This window comes from Molossus molossus, unplaced genomic scaffold (genome assembly GCF_014108415.1).
Source record: "Molossus molossus isolate mMolMol1 unplaced genomic scaffold, mMolMol1.p scaffold_m16_p_12, whole genome shotgun sequence".
NCBI classification, from domain to species: domain Eukaryota; kingdom Metazoa; phylum Chordata; class Mammalia; order Chiroptera; family Molossidae; genus Molossus; species Molossus molossus.
In genome coordinates this window covers 37,657,303-37,684,037 of record NW_023425347.1, presented here as the reverse complement: position 1 = coordinate 37,684,037, position 26,735 = coordinate 37,657,303, and the positions used below count along the sequence as shown (strand labels likewise).

Genomic DNA, 26,735 nt, shown 5'->3' with positions numbered 1-26,735 from the left:
AAAAGTATATGCACCAAGGTAGGAAAAAATGTGTGTATTAAATAACGGTTTTTATATTTAAAAATATATACTCATACATGTATTTATAAGTATAAAGATAAGCCTCAAACTTTTAACTATGAGACTTAATAAAAGGAGTTAATTCTTATTTTATATGTCCACATAAAATAAATCGTTGACATAACGATTTGCTACTTTCTATAAGCAGCAGAGTCAAAGATGTTTTCGTGGGGAAGTACAGAATGGTAGTCACAGAAAGGACAGGAACAATTTTAACATTCTTTTTAAACTTTAAAATATTTCATTATTCAAAGTTTTAAGATATTTCTTTTTCATTTGAGATATTATTACCCAACCAGAGCTATTGTTACTTATCTAATCATTTTGACAACTTCAAAGCTATCTCCACCCGTCCCACCCCCCCAAAAAGCCACAACTAAGAGTTACATAGGAGGCTGAATTTTAGGGAGTAAGATTTCTAATACAAAGTTTGGGTTTAAATATACTGTTCTTAAAAAACAAACACAAAACAACCCAAACCTATTCTCATTCTGCTCCTTCCCTGATTAACTAAAACTTACTCAACACTTCTGAAGGCTCACTAGGCATTAGGGATGAAAGAGACTAAGGGATGAGCCCATGGCAGGTTTCCTTTTAGGACACGAAGTCAACCACCAATCCTGAGCTCTGCATTTTTCCTTCCATATCACTGTGGGAGGAGTATAGAGCTCTCACATGAAGCACCCTGTTTTTTATTGACATTGCATACATTTTCCTTCCATATCACTGTGGGAGGAGTATGGAGCTCTCACATGAAGCACCCTGTTTTTTTATTGACAATGCATACAGGAAGAACACTCAATATACTGTAATGCCCAGAGACAGGACAAGGAAGAGGTTCAGTGGACTCTGTGTTTAAATCCTACTCTTCTTAACAACTATCACTTGATGTGATCTTGTGTCTCAGGTGTCTCACAGTAAAATGAGGATGACAACAGCATTTATATAATACAATTAAATGTGTAAATGTATGTCAAGAGCTTAGAACCTAGCAATAAAAAATGTTACTGTCATTATTGCCATTGTTATAATTCTACATTCAATTCAATGTCCTGAACTAATGAAGCTTAGAAGAGGAGTACTGTAGGGCCTTTAACTGAGAATATTCCACCATGAGTTCATAATCAAACTCTATTTACACTGAATTTAGTGTTTAGAGGCTAAAGATGAAATTGGCTATGTGGATTAATACCAGAATGTAAAGGGCCCTGAATGTTCTGCTAACCAGTATGATTTTTATTCTGTGGTTAATGCAACAACAACAACGTTTTAAAAGAAGAGTGAAATGAGCTTAAAGGGAGATTCATCATCCTACTATTTAACTCTCTTAATAAGTACTTCTATAGTATAATCAGGACATTAACTTTTCAGCCACTGTTTATAGTTATTAAGGGAAGTATTTCCCACTACTTTTGAGAAAGCACATTGACATATTATGTCAGTTCAAATATGCCTGAAATTTCTACCTCTGATTTTTAAATACTGGTGACTCCATGAGGCAAATAAGCTGAAGCTAGACTTTCCGCATGTCTGATCTCCAGAATATTATACCATACTTAAATTAGAAAAGTGTACAGGTTATAAAAACTATAATTAGATCCTTCTACCAGAGCACTAACAATTAGTAATAGTAATAACAATAGTTTATTAAGTGCTTTTTATGTCAGACATTATTCTAAATACATGTATTAATTTATTTAATGCTCGTAACCCTATAAGATAAATGCCTTTTTTTTTTTTTCCTTTCATTTTACAAATGAGAAACACTAAGATAGAGAGAAGAAAGCCACTCACCCAAGGTCATTAGTCAGCTGGAAAGTGACAGTGTAATCTATTATACTATTATGAACTTTCCAGAATTGAAAACTCAATAACAAACCATGTATTTTTCTGTACTGCTAACTCAAAAGTATCTTAATTATATTTTAAGTATTTGCCTCTACATTTTACAATCCTTTAGAATTATAGTAGATATCTTGATTGTCTACTTGGCAATTCCATACCACCACCCTCCTTCCTAATCCACCATCATACTTTGATAAATGGACCCCCCACCCCCATCTCCAGAGGTATGCACTTAACTAGATGGCTTAAGAAAATCATTATCTTATATTCTCCTGGACACAATGGCTCAGGATTGGGCAGATGGCCTAGGTGGTCCAATCATAATGAATTTTAGGTTTCTTGTTTGGTAATACTGGGAGAGAAGCACTCCTAAATATTTCCTGTAACTCAAACTGTTACCACCTTGGAGGATACAATGGAGAATCAGCAATAACCTGGGTCCCTGATGATATATTCAAGTCACAGTATCTATTAAGCCTGAAGTCCATCCTATCTCTGGACATTCAATTATGAGAGCCAACAGTACACACTATAGCTCAAATCTGTCTGAACTCAGTATTTTATTTCATGCAACAGAAGCATCCTAACTGATACAAAGGATTAAAGTACTCTTTCTAGATTCCAGTTTTCATTTCTAAGCAACAGAAAAAGAAGATAGACTAATCTATAAATTGTCAACTGTTATAAAATTTAGAAGCAGCAAATAATACCTGAAGGAATTTCAGGACAAAAAGTATTTTGTTCCACTGTAGGTTGTAAAATTATATTTTAATTTAAAACAGAAAGAAAATTGACCTTCAAGGAGAAAAACAAATATACAAAATAATCTATGTAATCCTTCACTCACAGGCATTTTATCTTTTTAAATGTATTTCAAGATCAAAATTTAGTCTAGCCCTGGCCGGTTTGGCTCAGCGGTTGGAGCATCGGCCTGTGGTACAGAGAGACCTGGGTTCGGTTCCCGCTAAGGGCACGCACCTCGGTTGCAGTTTGTCCCCGGCCCTGGTTGGTCGTGCGGGTGGCAGCCACTCGATGTGTCCCTTCACGTCGATGTTTCTCTCTCTCTCTCTTCCTCTCTCTCCCTCCTGCTCTAGCTGAACAAAAAATGGAAAAATGTCCTCGGGTGAGGATAAAAAAAAGAAAAAAAAAATTTAGTCTGGCTGGTGTGGCCTAGTGGTTGAGCATCAAACCATGCAACAAGAGGTCACCGGTTCAATTCCCAGTCAGGAAATGCTTAGGTTGTGGGCCTGATCCCCACTGGGGGCATGCAGAAGGCAGTCAACCGATGTTCTCTCTCATCAATGTTTTTATCTCTCCCTCTCACTTCCTCTCTCTCTAAAATCAATAAAGGAAAAAAAAAAATCAAAATTTAAAGTTTCAAAAATAAGAGAAACTATTCCTAATAAAAATAATCCATCTATTTTATTAGGGTTGGTACCATAATACGTGTTTCTGGAAGAGTGAATACAAACAATCTGTGTAGTTACTTAGCATGGATTAAAATTGCTGGAATTGAGGAGAACGAAAACCAAAATTTTATGTCTCACATCATTATGAAAATACTTTGAAAAGTTCCAGTTATATATTTTGCTTTCTTAAAAATTAGTTTCACCACTACATAATAATAATAGGAAACAGGTTAAGTATGTGGTATTGGCTTTAGTAGGCAGTATATTAAGAAAATGCATGCAGTAGGGGAAGATCAAAATGAAAAAGTATATTTTGCTTCAAATAATTGATAAATACTTGAGCACTTAATAAAGCAAAGCAGTTCTCAAATGGAAGTGGTACTAACTGGGGGGGTGGGGGCACTTGGAAATGACTGGGTAGTTTTGATTGTTCCAAAACTGCGGAGTACTGTAGGTATTCAGTGGGCAGGGATCAGAAGTGCTAACCTTCCTGTAACGCATGGGAAAGTCCCCCATAACAACAAACTGTCCTGTTGAAAATGCCAATAGAGCCCCTACTAAGAAACACTAGAATGCAGAAAGGAGAGCAGATATATGCATACCAAAATCTGACTACCAACACTAAATGCCAGCATCTGTTTCATATTAGCTGTGGAGAAAATATGTACTATAGGGATTCTGGCAAAGGAGAAATAATGGAGATGAGCTACCATGTGTACTTTCACAGATGGCTAGGAAATATGGAAGGGAAGACATTCTAGGATTAAGAACAGTGACCAGCCTGGGTACATTTATTTGAATACATTAGGAAATCAGGTGGTGACTGACTACAAAGATCCATATTTAGTATGGATCCCTCATAGGAACAGGAACATTTTCTAATCAGAGTATGACTGTAGCTAAACTCCCTGGCATGGAATATAAGGTCCTGCAAGTCCCAGCCTCATCTCCTACCACTTACCAACTCCCACCTGAGTTTCTAGACACACCAAACTACTTAAATCATCTTAAATTTGCTACTGTATCTTTTTATATCTGTTATTCTCACCATAAGACCATCTTTCCTTTCTCTCTGGATAAAAACCAAGACTTAAAACCTCCTCCTGTCCTTCAAAAATCTGCTTGAATTCTATCTTCTCGGAGGTCTTTCCAGTCCCCAGCTCTCAGTGAATAACACTCTCCAAGGCCGGGGCAGTGAGCCCTCCTTAGCTCCCACAGCACTCCATGTAAACTCCATCAGAACATTAACTCCACTCTGTGTAAGTGTTTGCGGACTTGACTTGCAATTTACTGGCACACAGGTCAGTGGTTTCCAGGTAGAGGTAAACAGCAAAACTACCTAGTGTTTTTTCTTTAAAGACAATTTTTTAGAACACTTTTAGGTTCACAGCAAAATCAAGAGGAAGATTCTGAGACTTCCCATATACCCTCTGTGTCCCCATCTAGTGATTTGTAAAAATGAGAATGCCTAAGCTCTACCCTAGGCCCAACAAATTAGCAATTCTGTTGGTCAGCCCAGGTACCTGCATTCTGAAATTCTGACAGGCCCTCTAGATTGAAAACTGGCACTATTGTTGTCCCCATCTTACACAACGGCAACATGTACAGAGAAATAAGTAACTTGCCAAGAAAATGTTCTTACACATAAACATTAAATTTTGTCATGTTTAATACAAAATAAACATTTAAGAATTATTAACTATGCCCTGGTCGGTTTGGTTCAGCGGTTGGAGCGTCGGCCTGTGGTCCAGAGAGACCCAGGTTCGGTTCCCGCTAGGGGCACGTACCTCGGTTGCAGTTTGTCCCCGGCCCTGGTTGGTCGTGTGGGTGGCAGCCACTTGATGTGTCCCTTTCACATCGATGTTTCTCTCTCTCTCTCTCTTCCTCTCTCTCCATCCCACTCTCTCTGAACAAAAAATGAAAAAATGTCCTCGGGTGAGGATAAAAAAAAGAATTATTAACTATATTATTATTCCTCTTTTAAAAAGCAAATACACTAAGGATGACTTACATTATCTTGCTTAATGAGAAATACTTGATATATTATATTTCCAACTTTCTGAAAGGTAGCAATTTCAAATGGAGGAGGGGGATAAGAAAAGGTAATTTTAGGCCATGGAATGGGGTACAACACCTGAGAGCTTTAGATAGACCAAGGCCAGGAGATGAGATGACAGATTCTACCTACTGGCAATTCTGTCTGTGGTCAGTTAAGGTATCTCTGTTCTAATGACTCCTGTGGGCACAGAAGCATTAAAGGATTCTGAGCAGGTGAGCATCATCGTAAAAACATGTTTTAGAAGGATGTACCTGGCAGAAGTGTCTAAGAGTGACTGAGCAGAAGAAAAACTTAAGGTGGGGAGAGCATGTAGAAATCCCCAATAGTTCAGGTAAGACAAGGTGGGCTTGCGTGTGAGGACAGCAGTGATAAGTGTCACCGAGAAGGAAACTACAGGGACACATTCCAGAGGCATATCATAAAGGAGCAGTTGACCAGGGAAGAACTTCCCTTAATGAACTAGTTTGGGAACCCCAAGGTAATCTAGAGAGTTTGGTTTTCCATTTCCATGACTGCTGGCTAACTGCTGTTGTAGAAACGTACATTCTCTATGAAACTGTGTCATAGGAACGTACTGTGTTTACCTGGCCCCAGTAAGGAAATGCCTGATGGGGAACCATCAGGTTTCTATTCTCACACACTGTTATCCGAAGTCCTTGCTGATGCTCTGAGATTATTCCACTAAACTCTATCAAAGCTGTTATGACAAAGAAATTGAAGAGCTAAACATTTTCAATCAGTTAACAAGCTTGTATTGAGCACCTATTATGTAATCACCCCCAAGATCACTGCAAAATCTACTTGTCCCCTACCCCCCATGACCACAACTGCTAAACCCATCATTTCATTTTCCGTTGCTCTCTCTTTTCTAAAGTCTTTTTGCAGAAAAGTACAAGCCTATATAACTTACAAGACACTATGCAAAAGAAATGAAAAAAATTACTGTGCTTTAAGAAGTCTATCAACACATAATTGTTCCAGGAAAAAAAAAAGTGCTACTTCCTAATGCAGAGGTGGATGAGTATATCATCACAATGCTATAACTAGAATGTAGTAATTTTATCCAAAGAACAAAAAGTAATTTTTTGAATCCTTAATAGGTTATTTCTTTACAAGAGAGACATCTAGTGGCTAGCTTCTAAAACAGGACTGGAGCTCAAGTATTAATTCACACTTTTGTTTAATAATGGGCACATTTCTACTATATTAATATGCAAGTCTAAGAGAGACTCATAGACAGAGAGTTAAAGATCCCTGGACCAAAAGGAAGTTAAAAACTCAGTTCTAAGCATGGTGGTAAATTAATGGTAAGAAGACTGGACTGTTTAGAACTGAGGGTTGAGGTCAAGTAGAGACAACGTAGAGGAAGAAGGTCAAAGTTGGGTTTACATGTAAGAATCCAAGCCTGGAGTCAAACTAAAGATATTACTTGGGAAGGGTCTCAGTCCAATTTTTTTTTTCCCAATTGACAAGTCAAAGTACATTCCCCACCTCACTGATGAATCAGACCCAAATAGTCAGGAAAATAAAATTAGGAACGTATGCTACCAAATGAGACATGTTATCCAAGCACATCCACAGACTCCAGGTTTGATATACATGGCCTCCCATAGCAAAACACTAAACCACAACTAAAAGAGTGGCAGCCATGGGTAAAAACATGGAATTTCATGACAGTATCAGAATACTTTTCAAAGATTATATTTATACACCTAAATGTATAATGGTCTTGCCCACATCTATCAGTGTCTTTTAAAATTATTATTTTACAAAATGCATTTACTTATTCTTAAAATAAACTTTACATGTATATGGTCTAAAAATTCAAAAAAAATTACAAAGGGTACATGTATATGGTCTAAAAATTCAATAAAAATTACAAAGCGTACATTATTCCCATCCCTGTCCATCTCTACCCAATTTCCCTCCCTTACGATAATCATTGTTACCAGTTTATAATATAAGCATATATGTATAAAACACAATGGTAACATACAATAAATACGGTCCTGCATCTATCTTTATTCACTTAATAGTTCTGGCAGTCAATCCGTATTAGCACATTCAGAGCTGTTTCATTCTTTCCCCATTGTAACGGTGCACTGTAATTTATTTAGGCAGTCCACTACTGATGAATATTTAGATTCATTCTACATATTTGCTACTACAACCAACATTGTACTGAACACCTTTATACATATTTCATTTTCCATATATATGGTTATATTTATCAGACATATTCCAAGCAGAATTGCAGGGTGAACAGTAATTACCATGCCTTCTGAATCCACTTCTTTCCCACTAGTGACCTTACTTTTGTACAGGGGCCAGTGTTTATTGTAAACAATTAAGGCAAAATGATAGAGGAGATAATCTGAAAACTCTCCCAATAGCATATAATAAGAAGCCCTGGAGAGAAACAGAGCAAAGAACATACTGAGCTCATCATGAAGTAAGAGAAATCTTAGGGCCAAAAGGAAGCAGGAACTGAAAGCCATAGTGGAATGCTCTGGAGGCTTTTGCCAATCTTGATAACCAAGAGGCTTGTGTTTCAACAGCTACTAGGTGACATGAGGCAAGATCCTGGACCCACATAAACTGGAGACTTCAAACTGAGATGACTGAGTAAAATCAGTGAAAGGGTGAACCAGAAAAATACTGCCCACTAGCAAAGAAAGACAACAAGGAAACTTGCAGACCTCAGATTGGGCTCCAGGGGGAGAATAAAGCAGATGGGGTGAGGAGAAAGGTTTCAGTTGAGACTGCCTAACGACAGTTTCCTCATATGGGTATGGGGTTCAGATTACTACAAACACAGTCTGAGAAACTTCAGACTAAGAAATTAAAGAGGGTCCTGGATTGGTGCCAGAGAGTATCTGGTATAAGCAAATGCATACTACTTTCTACATGAATTTGAGTTCATAACTACATTTTAGAAAACAAAAAACATAGTAAAAAAAACAAACAAGGAAACAAGCCACCATAATCAAGAGTCAATAGAAACAGCAGGCCGTAGTAACAGATTTCCAAGCACTTCAGGTACTGAAATTACTTACACAGATAATAAATCAGTGAACAAAAGGGAGCTTAGAATATGTGAACGGAATACCATTCTATCTAAAAGATCAGATAGATTTGGGAAAGAAACAGAACTTCTAGATATAAAAAATGTAACTGAAACAAACAAAACAACTTGGACTAAATATCAGATTAATTAGACACAGTTGAGGAGAGAAAATGACTTGGGTGATAAAACTGAGTAAATTACCCAGAATGTAGCAAAGACAAAGAGATTAAGATAATTAATTAGAATTTTCCAGAACTGTCACTTTCAGGAGAATAAATCCCAAGGAAGATAAAAAAGAATTCACACGAGGACACACATCATAGTGAAACTGCAGAACTCCAAAGACAAAGATCTTAAAAGCAATTAAAAAAAGGAAAGACTATATAAAACAATAATATTCTCAACAGTGGCAAAAGAAACTAATTAGGACAAACCTTTCTGGGGTGATGGTAACTTTCTCTATAGTAATAGGGACTAGGTATTTAGGGATATGCATTAGTCAAAACCCCCAAAATGGACACTTACAATTTGTGCATTTCATTGTATGTAAATTTTATATCAACAGAAAAGTGAGCTTCATATCTTTCAGACAACTGTTTATTTTTATTTTATTTTATTTTTATCCTCACCCGAGGATACTTTTCCATTTTTTTGTACAGATAGAGTGGGAGGGAGAGAGAGGAAGGGAGAGAGAGAGAGAAACATCGACGTGAAGGGACACACTGAGTGGCTGCCACCCGCAAGACCAACCAGGGCAGGGGACAAACTGCAACCGAAGTACGTGCCCTTAGCGGGAACCGAACCCGGGTCTCTCCAGACCGCAGGCCGACGCTCTAACCGCTGAGCCAAACTGGCCAGGGCCAGGCAACTGTTTAAATTACAGCATTGTTTTTTCATTGAATGTGTCATGGATGTCAGTCCATGTCAGTACTTCTACATTTAACTCTGTTTTTATTAATGACTACACAGAATTCCACTGCATGAAGTTACCATCATTAGTTTAACTTAGTCACATACTCATGTTTTTACACTATTAAAAACAATGCTGCAACAGATGTATGTGTACATATCTCTATGAACTATACTAATATATTTGTGGGCTAAATTCTTTGAGTAGGCATATATAATGTTTTGATACATTTTAACAAATTGGCTTCTAAATGACTATTAATTTATAGTCTCAAGAACAGTGGAAGAGGAAACTGGCCTGGTTAACCAATACCTTCATTATATTAGATATTATTAAATATATACTTACAGCCATATATATTATGTGTGTGCATGTGTGTGTAGTCCCCAAAAATGTATACGGGATGTCTGTAGATTCTATTACATTTTGAAAATAAAATGTATTTTAATAAATACTGTCTTTATAATTCAAAGTTGTGTACACATTTTTTGGGGAATGAATATATATATCTTTCCATGACCATTTATTCTTATCCTCTGCCCCTTTTCCTTAGGTTGCTAGTCTTTTTTCTTATTAATGCATTTTGTCATATATGTTGATTTTTCTTTTTGTCCAGTTAGTCTCGACTTTATGGTCTTTCTTTGTCATATAATTTTAAAAAATTTTATGTAAATTGAGTTTTTTTTCCTTTATGGCTTTAAATGGGATATTTTTATCTATTCAAGATTATGAAAATATTTCATTCACTATTTAATTTCACTGTAAGTTTTTGATATACCTGAAAGTGCTAGTAAAAGATCCAGATTTTCCCATCAAAGGGCAAGCTATCTGTCTCAAACTCATTTATGAAATAAGTGATTATCTGTATTAATCTGAAATGCTATCTTGATCATGTAGTAGATACCACATATGTTTATTTTCTGCAATCTAAGATAACTACAGATTTCTGTCAACACCACAAAACTGTATTAGAATTTTCATAAGTCCAGCCTCATAATTCTTCTTTCTCAGGTTTTTCCTGGTCTTCTCCTATGTTTATTCTTCAAAATGAACTTCAGTCATTTTATCATGAACCCTTTCCTTCTCAAAAAAACAAACAAAACACACACACACACACACACACACACACACACACACACACACAGTAATAATTCCAAATCAATAACAACAAAAAACCCCATTAGTATTTTGATTAGGATCCCATCAGATTTAAAGACCATTCAAAAAATAAATGTTATTTCTAAAATACTGAATATCCTAAGAACAAGATACTTTTCTCCATTTGTTCAAATCTTTTAACTCATTTGGTAGACTTTCGGCTTTCTTCACATAAATCCTTCAACTTTCTTTCAGCAGGTTTTGATTAGCATTGGGTAAAAGTGAACATAAGGAGTTACCTCTGAAAGAGTCACTATTTTATAGTAGTTTGGGATCTGCTCCAAAACGAGTAGGGGAGCCTTCTACTGGACAAATTTCCATATCAAATTTCCCCTCTTTTTAATAGAGAATGCCAGTCTTGCTTTGGCTCTATTATTCTTTAAAAAAATTTCTTTTCCTTTATTGATTTTAGAGAGAGAGGAAATGAGAGGGAGAGAAAAATAGAAACATCCATGAGAGACAACATTTATTGGCCGCCTTCTGCATGCCCCTCACTGGGGATCAGGCCCACAATCTGGGCATGTGTCCTGACCAGCAATTGAACTGGCGACCTCTTGGTACATGGGTTGACACTCAACCACTGAGCCATACTGGCCAGACAGTTCAATTATTGTTAATATCAGCATCCCTTAACTTTTCTTTGTTTGTTAAAGTTATACATTATGATGTTCCTGCAAATTCATTAGTCCTCTGAAATTCACTGCTATAAATACTACATTTTTGACATCACAGATTGGTTAGTATTAGATCCCACTTTGGGTAAAAAATAAAAATTACATTTCCTATTCTTAAAAAAATTCACACATCATATAATTTTTGTGATGATATAATTTTGTGACTGAGTGATACTGGTCAAAAACTCCCGCCATAAAGGATACCCAGGTTAGAATGAACCTATGATTCTAACTTTTTTGTTCTGAAATAATTTCAGACTTTATAGAAAAGCTACAAAAATACCCAAAGAATTATTCACTCAAATTGCTCAAAAGTTACCCATTTGAACATTTGATTTTAAACAAGTTTGAGTTTTTGACTATATTATAGTTCAAGCTGCTGAAACAAAGGGCCAATTTAATACCTAGGGAGTAATAATAGTAATCTTAGTGTAGGACCAAAATCTCATATACCAATTCCAAAATCCCCAAATCTCAGAAACTTAAAAATTTTTCTTAACTCCTTGTGCAGCAAAATCTGACTGAACCCATTCAGTCATCATTTACCCATTATAATGTGAACAGTTGTTGGTTTCACTGCAGAGATAATATTGTCTGATTATGCAACACTGCTGCAGACCTCTTAGGGGTGAATATTATATAGTAAATGCACTATATCCCCAGGATTTCAGATAAAAAAGTGTAGACCTTTAATTGTCATTGTATATGATTTACTAAGTGCCAGGTACTATGGTATTATCTCATTCAATCCTCTCAACAACTTAGTAAGTTTGATCTTGCCCAGGGTCACCTAATGTGTACCAAATGGTAGAGGCAATACTTAAATACAGGTTTATCTGAGTCAAAGCCTTAACCACTTTTGAAAGTTGTAAAAAAAGCACTGAAAATGAGTCTCTTAAAAACACAAAAGAACAGAGGTGAAAACAATTCTTTTAAAAGATTTAGTATTCACTTCACTTTTTTTTTTTTTATCCTCACCCGAGGACATTTTTCCATTTTTTACTCAGATAGAGCGGGAAGGAGAGAGAGGGAGAGAAACATCGATGTGAAAGGGACACATCGAGTGGCCGCCACCCACACGACCAACCAGGGCCGGGGACAAACTGCAGCCAAGGTACATGCCCTTAGCGGGAACCGAACCCGGGTCTCTGTGGACCGCAGGCTGACGCTCTAACCGCTGAGCCAAACCGGCCAGGGCAACTTCACTTTTTTTTTTTTAGCAAATAACACTACCTTCATCTATAACCTTGGTCATTTTCATATGAATGGCTAAGAAAACACAGGTATCGCAAAGAACGTATTTCTACGTATCTTTTTCTTTTTTCCTACCCCTAAAGTACAGGGCCTCATTTATATTATTTATTTTTTTCATATTCTAGTCCTAAAGTACAGGGACTTCATTATTCATCTTGCTACTTATTTACCACCTTTTAGCAATAAAAATGTTCTGTAATCCTGATTTTGCAGTGCATTAAATTCAGTTAAGTATGTCTTCTGTATTTATCTAAATCAGTGCTTCTCAAGTAAGGGTGAATTTGCCCCTCTCCTCTGTCCCCACCTCAGGGGACATGTGGCAATGTCTGGAGACATTTTGTTTTATTTTATTTTTTGGTTAATCCTCACCCAAGGATATTTTTCCATTGATTTTTTAGATAGAGAGGAAGGGAGGAAGGGGGAGGAAGAGAGAAAAACACTGATGTGAGAGAGACACATCGATTGGTTGCCTCTTGCACGGGTCCAGGGCTGGGGATCGAACCTGCAACCCAGGCACATGCCCTTGACCGGGAATCAAACCCGAGACCCTTCAGTCTGAGGGCCGACGCTCTAGCCACTGAGCAAAACCCGTCAGGCTGGAGACATTTTTTGTTGTTACAACAGAGAGTGTGTGTGCACACATTACCAACAGTTAGAGAGTGGAAGCCAGAGATACTGCTAAACATCCTAACAACAGTGCCAAGATTTAAATCACTGATGAAAATGATGAACAAGAATGAACAAAATATTGGGATTAAAAGATCTCCAAGCTGACTAACCAGCAATACTCTTTAAGTATAGGTTCCAACTCCTGTTCATGCTTTATTATCCAACATCTGAAGACAGACATTTTAAATTCAGTTAGTAGCAAAACCATTTTTCATTAAAAAATATAATTGGTCATTTAACAATGAACAAATAGAAAAATTCAGTTACATACATTTATTTTTCACTGAACTGATTCCCAAAATGGTTCTATGAATGATAGATCATCTTAACCCAGCAGACTGGACTAAAGTCTAATGTTACAATTAAATTTTAAAATATCACTCTGAAACTTGTGGACAAATATTCCATAACTCACTAGCAATTAAATGAAATAAAATTAAAATAAAATATTATGTCAAAGCCCGGCTAGTGTGGCTCAGTGGTTTGAGCATCGACCCATGTAACAAAAGGTCGCCAGTTGGATTTCAGGTCAGGACACATGCTCAAGTTGTGGGCCTGATCTCCAGTGGGGGGGCATGCAGGAGGCGGCCAATCGATGTTCTCTCTCATTGATGTTTCTCTCTTTCCCTCTCCCTCTAAAATCAATCAATAAAAAAAATATATTATGTCAACCTTTAAAACTGATAAAATTTTTAAAAAAGAGACAATTCAGGCCCTGACCGGTTTGGCTCAGCAGTTAGAGTGTTGGCCCACAGATCAAAGAGCTGTGGGTTCGATTCCGGTCAAGTGCTCATACCTCAGTTGCAGTTCATCCCTGGCCCTGGTGAAGGTTATGTGGGAGGCAACCAGTCCATGTGTCTCTCTCACATCGATGTTGATGTCTCACTCTCTCTCCCCCTCACTCCCGTTCTATCAGAAGATAAACAGAAAAATATCCTTGGGTAAGGATTAAAAAAAAAAGAGACAACTCAGTATTAGTGAGATATTTAAACAGGTATTCTCATATAGTACTACAAATGGAAAATTGGTTTAACCCTAATGTATTACTAGCCCCACTTTATAGATGAGAAAACTATGGTACAAAGCCGTTAGGTGCATTAGCTTACGACCACATAGCTGGGTAGAGGCTGAGCAGAGAAATTTGAACTCAGGCAGCCGCACTCTAGTTTGTGCTCTTAACCACTCCAATTTTACTATCTCTATGTTTTACAGAACTTTTTTACAACTATTTAAAATGTATCACAAATGGAAGACAAAGTTAAAGGATAAACAGACTGATAAAAATATTCAAATGCATGTAACTGACCAAGATAAGATATAAAGAGACACACCTTAAAAGAAAAAAAATTTAAGAGATTAGCCTCTCAAATAATCAGATAGGCAAAAAAAGTTTACAACTTTATTGTAACAATTAAAAACTAGAAATAAGCCCTGGCTGGTTTGGTTCAGAGGTTAGTGTCAGCCTGCAGATCGAAAGGTTGCAGGGTCGATCTCAGCCCCAGTCAGGGTCGTGTGGGAGGCAACCAATCGATGTGTCTCTCTCACACTGATGTTTCTTTCTCTCCCCCCACTTCCATCTTCCCTCCCTTCTACTCTATCTAAAAAATGAATGAAAAAATATCCTCGGGTGAGGATTAACAACAACAAATAGAAATAAGCCAAATGTTCATGAATATGGGAATAATGGAATAAATCAGTATATAGCAGTCATAGTCAGAGCAGACAACTTTGAAATAACAAGGTAGATTTGCATCAACAAGAAACAGGTCCATTCTATATTGTTAAAGGAAAAAAGCTGGCTGTAGGAAAAAAAAAGTGTGCTTTTTTTTTTTGTGAAGGCACAAACCAGTTACCCTATATTTCAAACAAATTATGTCAATTTCCAAATATGTTAGTTTCAAAGTGTACAAAGGAATCATCTCACATGTACTAAATGGAAGGCATTACTTTACCTCTGGAAGCCAACCAGGAAAAAGGAAAAGCGCCTTTAAAAATATTTATGTCTTAAAACATAAAAAAATAAACAGATAACATCACTTTCTTATACTATAACATGTTTTGAAAAGGTAGAAGGTTTAACAACAATCTGATGCTCTGCCTTTCAATTTATGGAGTAGTAAAATTGGAAGGGAATCTCAGTTTACCTGGTACAGCCTCCCTCTCCCACCCCATCATACAGATGAGGCCCAGAGAAAGGAAGTAATTTGTACAAGTTCTCGCACATACTAACAGACCGAACAGGAAGGGGTTCAGTTTTTTTTTTTTTTTTTACTCTAAATCCAGAATCTTCACTTTTGAAAGGTATTCTCCAACAATTTAGTGGGCTACTTAGAATACTCTGGAATCCTTATAGTACTCTGCACTAATGGGGCCTTTTTGATCTAGCACTTTCAGAAAGCAGCAAACCAATCTCTGTTGTATTACCTGTAATCACGTTCTCTGCAGAATAAGTTTCCCAACTCCCCTTCTTTCTCATCACTGGCTTTCAAATGAAATCTTATTTGGAATCCCAAAGTAGAAAGGATTATAAAAAGCTGAGTTGCTCTGGTAAAAACTGTGCATGGGTCCAGCTTTAATTCATTGCTTTGTCCTGAAGCCTCTGAAATACTCCCATGGTATCTTAGGTCTCAGAGACAGACAGACACACACACACACACACACACACACACACACACGATGCAAGCCCAAATTTTTATTAGACACATCATATGAAATTAGCTTAAGTTTCTAAATGCTTATTTTCAAATTGCACAGTTATCTTTTCACGGACCAATGACAAACAGCTCATAGAACACACTCTTGGTACCTTGTATCAAATTAAACCTTAAAGGATGTTCCTGATAAAATCAGAACACCTGATAGACCAAGGAAGAAATTAGAAACTTACTTCTTATCAAAAAATGTTGAATTTTCTTTCCTCTTGGTGAACCCATTGGGTAGAAGTTTTAAGTTAATACCTTGTCTTCGGGCACGATTTTTCATAAAGTACATCTAACAACAACAACAAAGACAAATTAATTTTAAAATGCCTTAAATTTCAAAAGTGAATAAAATAACTTTCAAAATATAATAGTTAAGGTTTACTGAATACTTACATTTCACAAACTGTCCTAAGCAGCAATGTCATTTAATTCCTACAATACTATGAGAAAGGTACTACTATCACCCCCATTTTAGTAGTAAGATTAATGAGATGCCAATCTGAGAGATAAGAGCCTGTATTCAAACCCAGGTCTGTATAATTCCAGAGCCTATAGGTAAAGAGAAGAATTTAAAAAAAATGAAAGTCACTTGGTAACCATAGGGGCTAACTATACAGTTCTTTTCTTTTTTACTGATGGTTTTGTACCATAGGTACATATATCATATAACATATACACCTATATACCTGCTTTTATTACAAGACAGGTAGTTCACTCGGAGGGATCATGGCACTGTCTGGTGCAAGGCCTAACATAAAGTAGCCAATATTGTAGGCTGTACAAAACGGGATATGAGAACATTGTGGCTCTGACATGTGTTACTCCAATGAATACCTGGGTTGGCTGAGCTGGACTAGTCTACTCCAGAGATTAGTGAATAAAGGAGTATCATCAAGGAAGAAGAAAAATTACTCTGAGAAATGGCAAAGTATAAATGCAAGTTTCTTGGTTAAGTGACTGAGGATCTAGAATTTGCAATGCAAAGAGTAAAGACAATCAAGACATAAGCCAAAGGAAAGGAAAGGCCAGCCATCACTGGCCAAGTATAAAAATGATTTAAGAAATTATATGCAATTTTTAAGTATGGAACTTGGGTTTCAACTATGGCAGTGGTTATAACGACCAACCCTCCCAATGAAAACATCTAAGAAAGTAAGATAATGGCAAAATACATATATGCAATAGAGTAGATTTTAATATTGTCTTAAAAGTAATGAAGAACTGACAGAAACAGAAAAACACAGGCAAATTTTAATAAAAAGTGGAAACTCAGAGAGGTAAGCAAAGTAGTGAAGCCACTTTTGCTCATTTTGGCTAATAATAATAATAAGCTTCTCCTTTCAACAGCCTCCTCAGCAAGAGGGTCAGAGTCAAGACCTCATAATCTTCTAGGAAGCCCTCCTCAAATAAAGCTGAGTCACAGAATAATACATCCTCAGGAAAAGGGTGAACCAGATATAAGCTCTACCCCTAGAATGTGCTAGGACATTATTAGTAGTCTAACTGGAACAGGAGGGGGTAAAATTCATTAGAAGTTGTGGTCATGGGCTAGCCCTCACTCAGATTTGAAATGAAAAGTTGCCTTACTTGTGTAATCAAGGGAATCTTAAACATTCAACTTGGTGTCAGTGAGGCCCAATTTGCAATGTTCTCAAGTACCTGGTAGAATAAAAGGCCTGTTTATTCCGTCTTCAAAAAGTTCTCAGAAATGATTTTTTTAAGGAAAAAATGTACGCAGTAAAAAATAAACAAGCATTAACAATACAAGAAAACAAGGTTCAGTGAGCATGAGTAAAAAAACAAAACAAAAAGAGGTAGCTGAAGAGTACTACATATACTAAGAAACTTAACAGAATCATACACAGATTATAGAACAGCTCCACAAAATTTAAAGTAAAAAAATAAAGCTTGACAATATCTGCAGTGAAAAAACTATAAAAGTGACTCAGCAGATTAAAAAAAAAAAACATTTTTATCCTCACCCAAGGATATTTTTCCATTTTTGAGGAAGAGGGAGAGAGAGGAAGAGAGAGAAAAAAACATCGACATGAAAGGGACACATCGAGCAGCTGCCACCCAAACAACCCAACAAGGGCCGGGGACAAACTGCAACCGAGGTACGTGCCCTTAGCGGGAACCGAATCTGGGTCTCTCTGGACCGCAGGTCGATGCCCTAACCGCTGAGCAAAACTGACCAGGGTGACTCAGAAGATTTTTAAAAGAATCAAATAAGACTAGAAATGCTTTAAAATGCAATACACAGATAAAAAAAGATTAAAAAAAAAATCAGAAGACAGCCCTGGCCGGTTTGGCTCAGCGGTTAGAGCGTCCGCCTGCGGTCCGGAGAGACCCGGGTTCGGTTCCCGCTAAGGGCATGTACCTCGGTTGCAGTCTGTCCCCGGCCCTGGTTGGTTGTGTGGGTGGCAGCCACTCGATGTGTCCCTTTCACATCGATGTTTCCCTCTCTCTCTCTTCCTCTCTCTCCCTCCCACTCTATCTGTACAAAAAATGGAAAAATGTCCTCGGATGAGGATAAAAAAAAATCAGAAGACAGGTTAAAGGATAGGTAAGATGTAGGGAGAAGACCTAAGCCACATTTGATGATAGTTTTAGAGGGAAAAGAGAGAAAAAATAAGGCAGATGTAATATTTTAATAGAAATGGGCTGATAATTTCACAGAACTGATGCAAGACATTCCACAGGTTCAAGAAACCTAACATTTTTCAAGCAAGGTGAATAAAAATAAATTTACATTTTCACATTATAGTCAAAATGCAGAACACCAAAAATAAAAACATGTAGCAAGAGTGAAAAGATTCTGAAGGCAGTTAAAAATGACAAATGACCTTATGACAATAAAAATGGATAGTAAACATAAAAAAAGAGCACAAATAATAAAAAAGAACCTGTAAGAAATGAAGAAATCAACAATTGAAATGAAGTATACATTAGATAAAATCAATAGCAGATTAGATGAAGCAGAAGATCAAATCAGCAATTTGGTAAACAAGGTGGTGGAAAATAACTAATTGGAACACCTCCTCCCAATTCTTTTTAAAAAATGAGGATAATTTAAGGGACTTGTGGTATAACACTAAGTGTAACATTCACATCATAGAGACACCAGAAGCAGAAGAGAGAGCGAGCAAGAGATTGAAAATCTATTTGAAGAAATAATGACTAAAAATTTCCTGATTCTGGCAAAGGAAATAGACATACAAATCCAAGAAGCACAGAGTCCCAAATGAGACACACCCAAAGAGGCCCACACCAAGACATCATAATTAAAATGCCAAAGGCCAAAGAAAAAGAGAGAATCTTAAAGGCAACAAGAGACAAGCAGTTAGTTACCTACAAGGGAGCTTCCATAAGATTGTCAACTGATTTCTCAACAGAAACTTTGTAGGCCAAAACGGATTGGCAAAAAGTTTTCAAAGTGACAAAAAGGAAGGACTTATAACCAAGATTACTCTACCCAACAAGGCTATCATTTAGAATCAAAGAGATAAAGTACTTCCTAGATAAAACAAGATCCATACATATGCTGCCTATAAGAGACTCACTTAAAATCAAAAGACACATACAAACTGAAAGTAAAGGAATAGGAAAAGATATTTCATGCAAAAGGAAACAACAAGAACAAAAACAGCTGGGGAAACAATAGTTATATCAAAGAAAACAGACTTTAAAACAAAGGCTATATATAACAAAGACCAAGAAGGGCTCAACAACTACACTTCTGGGTATTTATCCAAAGAACCACAAAACACTAATTTGAAAAGACAAATGCATCCCTATGTTCATTAGAGTTTTACAATAGCCAAGCTATGGAAGCAATCTAAGTGCCCATCAACTGACAACTGATGAAGAAGCTGTGGTGCATATATACAAAGAATATCACTCAGCCATAAAAAGAGTGAAATCTTGCCATTTGTGACAACATGGATGGACCTAGAGGGTATTAAGGTAAGTGAAATAAGTCAAACAGAGAAAGACAAATACCATATGACTTCACTATGTGTGTGATCTGAAAAACAAACAAACAAAATAGAAACAAATGCACAGATACAAAAAACTAATGTCTGCAACATGGGAGGGGGGTTGGGGAGCAGGGTAAAAAAGGTGAAGGGATTAAGAAGTACAAATTGGCAGTTACAAAATATCATGGAAGGTAAAGTGCAGCATAGGGAACACAGTAAAAAGTATTGTAATAACTATGTATTGTGTCGGGGGTACTAGACTTATCAGGGGAATCACTTCATAAATTATATAAATGTGTATGTAACCACTATGCTGTACACCTGAAATTAATATAATACTGAATGTCACCTGTAATTAAAAAATAAAAAGCTTTTAAGAAGTCAAATATATAGGTAATTTTATCAAATGCAAATGAACTTAATGATTCAGACTAAACCCAAGTGTACGGTACTTAGCAAAGACATAACCAGGACATAAGGACGGAAAGGCCTATATTAAAAGTGAGAAAAAAAAAACATAATATGCAAATACCAAGCAAAGTACTAATAAATATTTCCTGAGGTATGTACAGTCGGCCCTTGTTTATCGCGGTTAATCAGTTCCAGACTCTACTGCGATAAATAAATTTCCACAAAGTAGGATTCTTTAATAAATCAAATATTTTCGCAGAGCATAGAAAACTTGTTTACGACCTTCTAAATACGTTTTTTAACATTAGAGCCCTCTAGACATGAAATGACACCTTTTAGTCACCATTACATGAGTATTACCCAATATATTAAACAAAATAAGAGAAAATAAGACATATTAAACATTACAAATATATTATTGTTGTACATTTAATTACACACACACACAGTTCTAACACACAAGCACTAACCTATGAAAATAGTGCAACTTGTTCAATATGAAGCGATGAAGATGAAGAGATGTACTACAGAGCAAAGAGCAAGGTTACTGCTCCTCTGAAGGCATGACCCCAGTAGGAGAATCTTCAGGTGGTGCAGTGTCTTTAGCAGGTGCGTCGTCATCTTCTTCCTCTGAAGGAGCACTAGGAGTAGGCAGTGGGTGTCTGGGTGTGCAGCTGAAGAACATCGTGATAGGCAGTTGCTGACGCTGTCTTTTCCTGTGCGTGAGGAAGACTTTGTAGGGTTCTATTGCTCCATCAGGTGCATTCCGGAGCTGCAATGTACGCTTTGTTTGTGGGTCCCATTCGCCAATCATGTCCTGTACTACCTTAATAGTTCTCACAACCTGTGAGAGATGCTCAAGTATAAGGCCAACTTCCTCCTCCTGACCCCCAGGAACCTCTGGCTGCTCTTCCTCCTCCTCACTCGCAGACTTAGTCATCTCCACCAGATCCTTGTCAGTTAAGGGATCCGAATGTGTCTCCGACAGTTCATCCACGTGTTCTGGATAACACTTGCCTTCTTCAAGGATCTTCTGGAACGTATTGTTCACATAGTCGTCCGCTGCAGGCTGGTCAGCAGAGGCAGCTTCTCCATGGAGAACGACACTCTTCAGATGATACCTCTTCTGGAACTTCTCAAACCAACCCTTGCTCACCATGAAATCCATAAATGTTGCAGAAGAGAGTCCTTGTTGAGATTCGTCCGCTGTAAAGCGCTGATAGAGCTGCTTCGCCTTCTCCCAGATGACCAGCAAATCCAACAGAATGTTTTTGTCACGACTGTCACTGATCCAAATGGCTGGGCAGACTCCGTTTTCACTATGAACGTATTACAACTTGTCACGAAGCGCTTTGCTTCCTTGTTGAAAGAGACAGTAGCCGTTGCACGGATATTCTTTTCATCTTTATGGATGGAGTGAAAGGTAGACCCATTCAAGTCGTAATGGCAGGCAACCTCCACGATTTTCTTGCCATCTTTGATCATATCCAAGAGTTTCACCTTCTCCTGGATGGTAAGCATCTTCCTCCAGCACTTAGTTTCATCGTCAGAAGGTTTAGAAGCAGCAACTCGTTTAGGAGCCATCGTGGGGCTTAGATAAAAGTTCTCAGAAATTGTGAACACTTATAAGAACAAAGATGCTTCCGATGGGTAGCAATGTAGAATCGTGTATGAGAGAAATGAACTTGCATGAGGCTGAGCCAATCAGTGGCCAGGATAGGAAGAGGATAGGATAGCCAATCAGTGAACAGCATGCTCTGATTGGCTTGGTTTCACCACACCTGATTTTTTTAAAAAAAGTTACTGCCCACACACAAGGAGTGGTCGAGCGGTTGCACCTGGTATTGAAGGATTTGTGGGAATGCTTGAATACATAGACCTACAGTCCATATGTACAGTAATTTTAATTTTAATAAAGGAGTGTATAATTGACTCAGACAACCAAGTGCGTGCTGTATCATTTTCACTGTCTCAATCAACTTTTAATGAATATATTTGAAAAAACCGTGACAGAGTGAAGCTGCAAAAGTCGAAGCGCGAAGTGGTGAGGGACGACTGTATCTAATAACTGAGTTATAAGGAGAAATGTACAAAACCTTTTGATTTTATCTACTGGGAAATGTTAATCGACCTCTCTCTGGAACTGACAGAAAAATCAGTATTGTTATAAACAACTGGAACAACATATAATAAACCTGATCTAAAAGGAATAAAAAACTTGCACAGTGAGTCCCTAATGGGCTTCCCTGGTAGAAGGTACTTCACATGTTTTATAACAACTGATTATCACAGGAATTAACTGTGTCGTGTGTGACTAACGGCAGAGGACTCTGAAGACTGTGACTGAATTCTTCCAGATACTACCCAAAATGCTTTTTCATTTTGCTAATTTTACTCTGTTCCCTTTCACTGTAATAAATTATATCCATGAGTACAACTGTTTGTTGAATCCTATGAATCCTTCTAGCAAAATCCTTCTATCAAGTCTAGGGGCAGACTTGGGACTTGCAACATAAATATCTACTATCATCACTAGCATCTGACATTGAACTAGAATCCTAGCTATTCTAATAAGGAGAGAGAGAGAGAGAGAGAGATTAAAAGATTAAGAATGGAAACAAATTGTGATGAATTATTTATAGAGAAAACCTAAACGATCTATAGATAAGGTACTGGGATAGGTTTTGATATGATTGCTCACTATAAAATAAACAACAAAAAACTAATTCATAAATACCAGCAAAAAGATAGTGATATTAAAAAGAAAATGCTATTTAAAATAGCATGAAAAAGCAGTGCCCAGGAATAAATCTAACAAAAAATGTGCAAGACCTCCACTGAGAAAATTACAGAGACATTAAAGAAGAAATAAATAAGTGCAGATACAACACAGCCAAGGATTTAAAGATTCAATGCTATAAAGAAGTCTAATCACCTAAGTTATTCTATAAAATAGATGCAACCCCAATCAAAATTCCAGGGGTTGGGGCAGGGAAGACTATAAAGGAACAGGTTGATTCTTCCTATTTGTATAGAATTACAAAGAATACAGTTATACTCTAAAAAATGAACAAAGCAGGAGGACTCACTCTATCAGATAGCAAGTTTCAATTTTAAAAAATTTCAATAATTGAAAGAGCATAGCATTGGTGTGGATTGACAAGTAGAACAGACAGGCCAGAAACTGACCCAAGCATATATGGATGCTTGATATATGACAAAGATAGTCCTGCAGAGCAATAGTGAAAAGACTGGTGCTAGGAAAAGTGGATTATCCACACGGGAAATTAAATGGGTCCTCCACTTCACATGTTACACAAAAATCAATTTCAAGTAGTTTACAGATATAAATGTGAGATGCAACACTAAAAAACTTTCAGAAAATAATTATGGGAGAATAACTTTATAACTTCAAGTTAGGGAAGGGTTTCTTCATAAACCCATTAACACTAACTCTAAATGAAACATGATAAATTTGACAAATAAGAATATTTGTTCAGCAAAAGACATTGTAGAGTAGGAAAAAAAGCTAAAGAATGGAAGAAGATATTTATAACACAATCAACAAGCACACAAGAAATACAAAGAATTCCTAAAATTCAGTAAAAGAAAGTTGACCAATGAAAAGATGAGCAGAAGACTTGAACAGGTCTTCCACAAAAGAGAAAACCCAAATGGCCAATAAAATATTTGAAAGGTGCTCAATCTCATTAGAAATCAGAGAACTGCAAATTAAAAACTACGATAAAATTATACAGCCATCTAACTGACAAAAATCTTAAAACTGACCAAATCAAGTATTGGACAGAATGCGACAATAGGTACATTTACACACTACTGAGAGCTACTGAGAGCTGCTACAACCACTTCAGAAAATGTTTCGGTAGCATCTAGTCAAACTGAAGATATGTACACCCCACCACAAAGCAACTGCTCTCCCAGGTATAAACCCCAGAAAAACATATGTGCATGCAAACCATAATTCATAAACAAATTGTTCATAGTAGCATTACTCCTAATTTTTAAATTTTTGTTATAAACAAAAACCCAAAGTCCACCAAGAAAAGAACGGATAAATTGTGGTATAGTTCTAAACTAGAAAACTATTCAGAAATAAGAATGGATCAGGCAAGGGCACAAAGGGGTGGCAAGAAACTTCTGAGAAGCTGGTGCATGCTCTAATTTTAGACTTGAATGGTAGTTACATGGATATTAATTTTATAATTATTCATTTATGCTTTTTTTTGATGTACATACCATACTTCATAATAAAAAGTTTTAAAAAGTAATTTAATTTTTTTTTAATCCTCACCCAAGGACATTTTTGCATTTATCTTCAGATAGAGCGGGAGGGAGAGAGGGAAGAGAACGAGAGAAACATCGATGTGAGAGAGACACATCAAGTGGCTGCCACCTGTACGACCCCAACCGGGGCCGGGGACAAACTGCAATCGAGGTACATGCTTAGTGGGAACCGAACCCGAGACTCTCTGGTCTGCAGGCCAACGCTCTAACTGCTGAGCCAAACGGGCCAGGGCAAAAGTAATTTAATTTTTAAGTAGAATTTTAATATGCCTAATTAGGCTTGAGGAAAAAGTGCATGCATGATAATCTTTCTTTCAGATATGTGCAATGTCATGGCTGAACCAATGACACCAATAAAAGGAGTCATTTAAAAGGTATTAAAATTCTGCAACCTCATTATCAAAACAGCCTCTGCAAAATGAACATAATCCCATGACATGATTTAAAAACAATACTAAAGAATTTCTGGAACGAGCAGCTACAAAATATTTCAAATATGTAAGCTTTAATTTGAAATAGTGCTCAAGGAATGAAAAAGGGATAAGCCCTAGCCAGTGTGGCTCAGTTGGTTGGAGCGTCGCCTCATACACGGAAAGGTTGCAAATTCCATTCCCAGTCAGGGCACATACCCAGGTTGTGGACACGTACGAGACGCAACCAATCGATGTTTCTCTCTCTCTCTTCTCTCCACTCTCTCTCTCTCTCCCTTACTCTCTCTATAACCAATAAACATCTTTGGGTGAAGATGAAAAAAAAAGAGATAACAGCGTATGGAAATTACATGTATTGAAACAGCAAGTCCTGTTAGCTCTTCCTTTAAATCCAGAATCTAATTACTTCCTAATAATTCTAATAGCATTACCTAAGTCACCATCATCTCTCACCTGAACCATAGCAATTGCCTTTTAATTGGTCTTCCTACTTCCAATCTCCCACTCCAGCCAGCTAGAAGTCATTTTCCAGACAGCAACAAGAGTGAGCTTTCAAAAAGCAAACACTCTCAGAACCCTTCCATGGCTTCTAGTTTCACTTAGAATGAATTAGAACCAGGACTCAACATTCTCCTCAAACTACACTTCAGTCACTTTGCCCCTGTTTTAATTCTTTAAACACACCAACCTCGTTCCTAACTCAATCTTTACTTTGCTTTTGTCTCTCCCTGGTATAGTCTTCCTCCAAATGTTCACCTGACTGCCTCTTTCCCATTATTCAGATCACTGCTTAAATGTCATCTCTCAAAGAAGTTTCTCCTGACCACTGTATTGAAAACAGTACCCTCACCCGGCCAGTGTGGCTCAGTGGTTGAGCATCGACCCATACACCAAGAGGTCTCCGGTTCGATTCCCAGTCAGGGAATATGCCCAGGTTGTGGGCCAAATCCTCGGTGGAGGACGTGCAGAAGGTGGCCAATCAATGTTTTCTCTCATCAATGCTTTTATCACTCTCTCCCTCTCCCTTCCTCTCTCTCTAAAATCAATGAAGAAAAAAATTTTTTTTAAAGAAAACAGTACCATTACAATCTCTTTCCAATAAACAGCATTCACATTTTCTTTAATCTCTTGTGTTTTCTTTATTTTCCACATGCATTTAATCCTATCTGAAACTGTGTTTGTTTTTCTACCCAACTCCTATTTCTCTCCCTACAATACAATCTTCCTGAGGAGAAGGACTTTGCTTTGGTCAGCGCTGTATTCCTAGTAACTGGTCTATGGTAGCTACTTAATACATCTGTTGAGTGAAAAAAAGGAATCTAATTAATTAAAAGGAATTCTAACTGGAAAGGATTAGAAGAAATACTTACATGTTTATTGCTTAATGGTCTTTTCAATAAAGTATCTCTGGAAATATGGTCCGCTGTTCTTGCCACATCTTCCAAAAATCGATAATCTAAAAATTTCAAAACAGAAAAATAAACAAACAATATATGCCAGTAGCCAGGAAGCATCAATCTGCTATACATAAAATAGCTTACCACTTAGGAGATCCATTTCAGTAAATTGTTGTAATGAAACATATGCAGTTTTATCTCGAACTCCATTACATGTCTGTTCTGCTTTGTGTTTCTTTACACAGGGCAAACTGAAGAGACAAAGAGGAGGTACTTTTATACTTTGAGAGAACAATTGTAGAGAGAGAGATAATAAGGTAGGAAATTATATGTACCTGCAGGAATACCGCAAACATCGTGGACATCTGTACTTGGCTTCTTCTGTACCACAAGTTTCACATCTA

General features: G+C 37.1%; 1 protein-coding gene across 1 annotated transcript in view; it reads right to left on the bottom strand.

Moving 5' to 3' along the window:
* ZNHIT6 (zinc finger HIT-type containing 6) overlaps positions 1–26,735 on the bottom strand; it is a 60,783-nt gene that overhangs the window by 31,998 nt on the left and 2,050 nt on the right. The window contains exons 2-5 of the mRNA XM_036256046.1: positions 26,667–26,732; positions 26,476–26,582; positions 26,305–26,390; positions 15,993–16,096 (exon numbers count right to left, since the gene is read on the bottom strand). Of these exons, the coding sequence (XP_036111939.1) occupies positions 15,993–16,096; positions 26,305–26,390; positions 26,476–26,582; positions 26,667–26,732 (363 nt within the window). The remainder of the gene's footprint in view (positions 1–15,992; positions 16,097–26,304; positions 26,391–26,475; positions 26,583–26,666; positions 26,733–26,735) is intronic.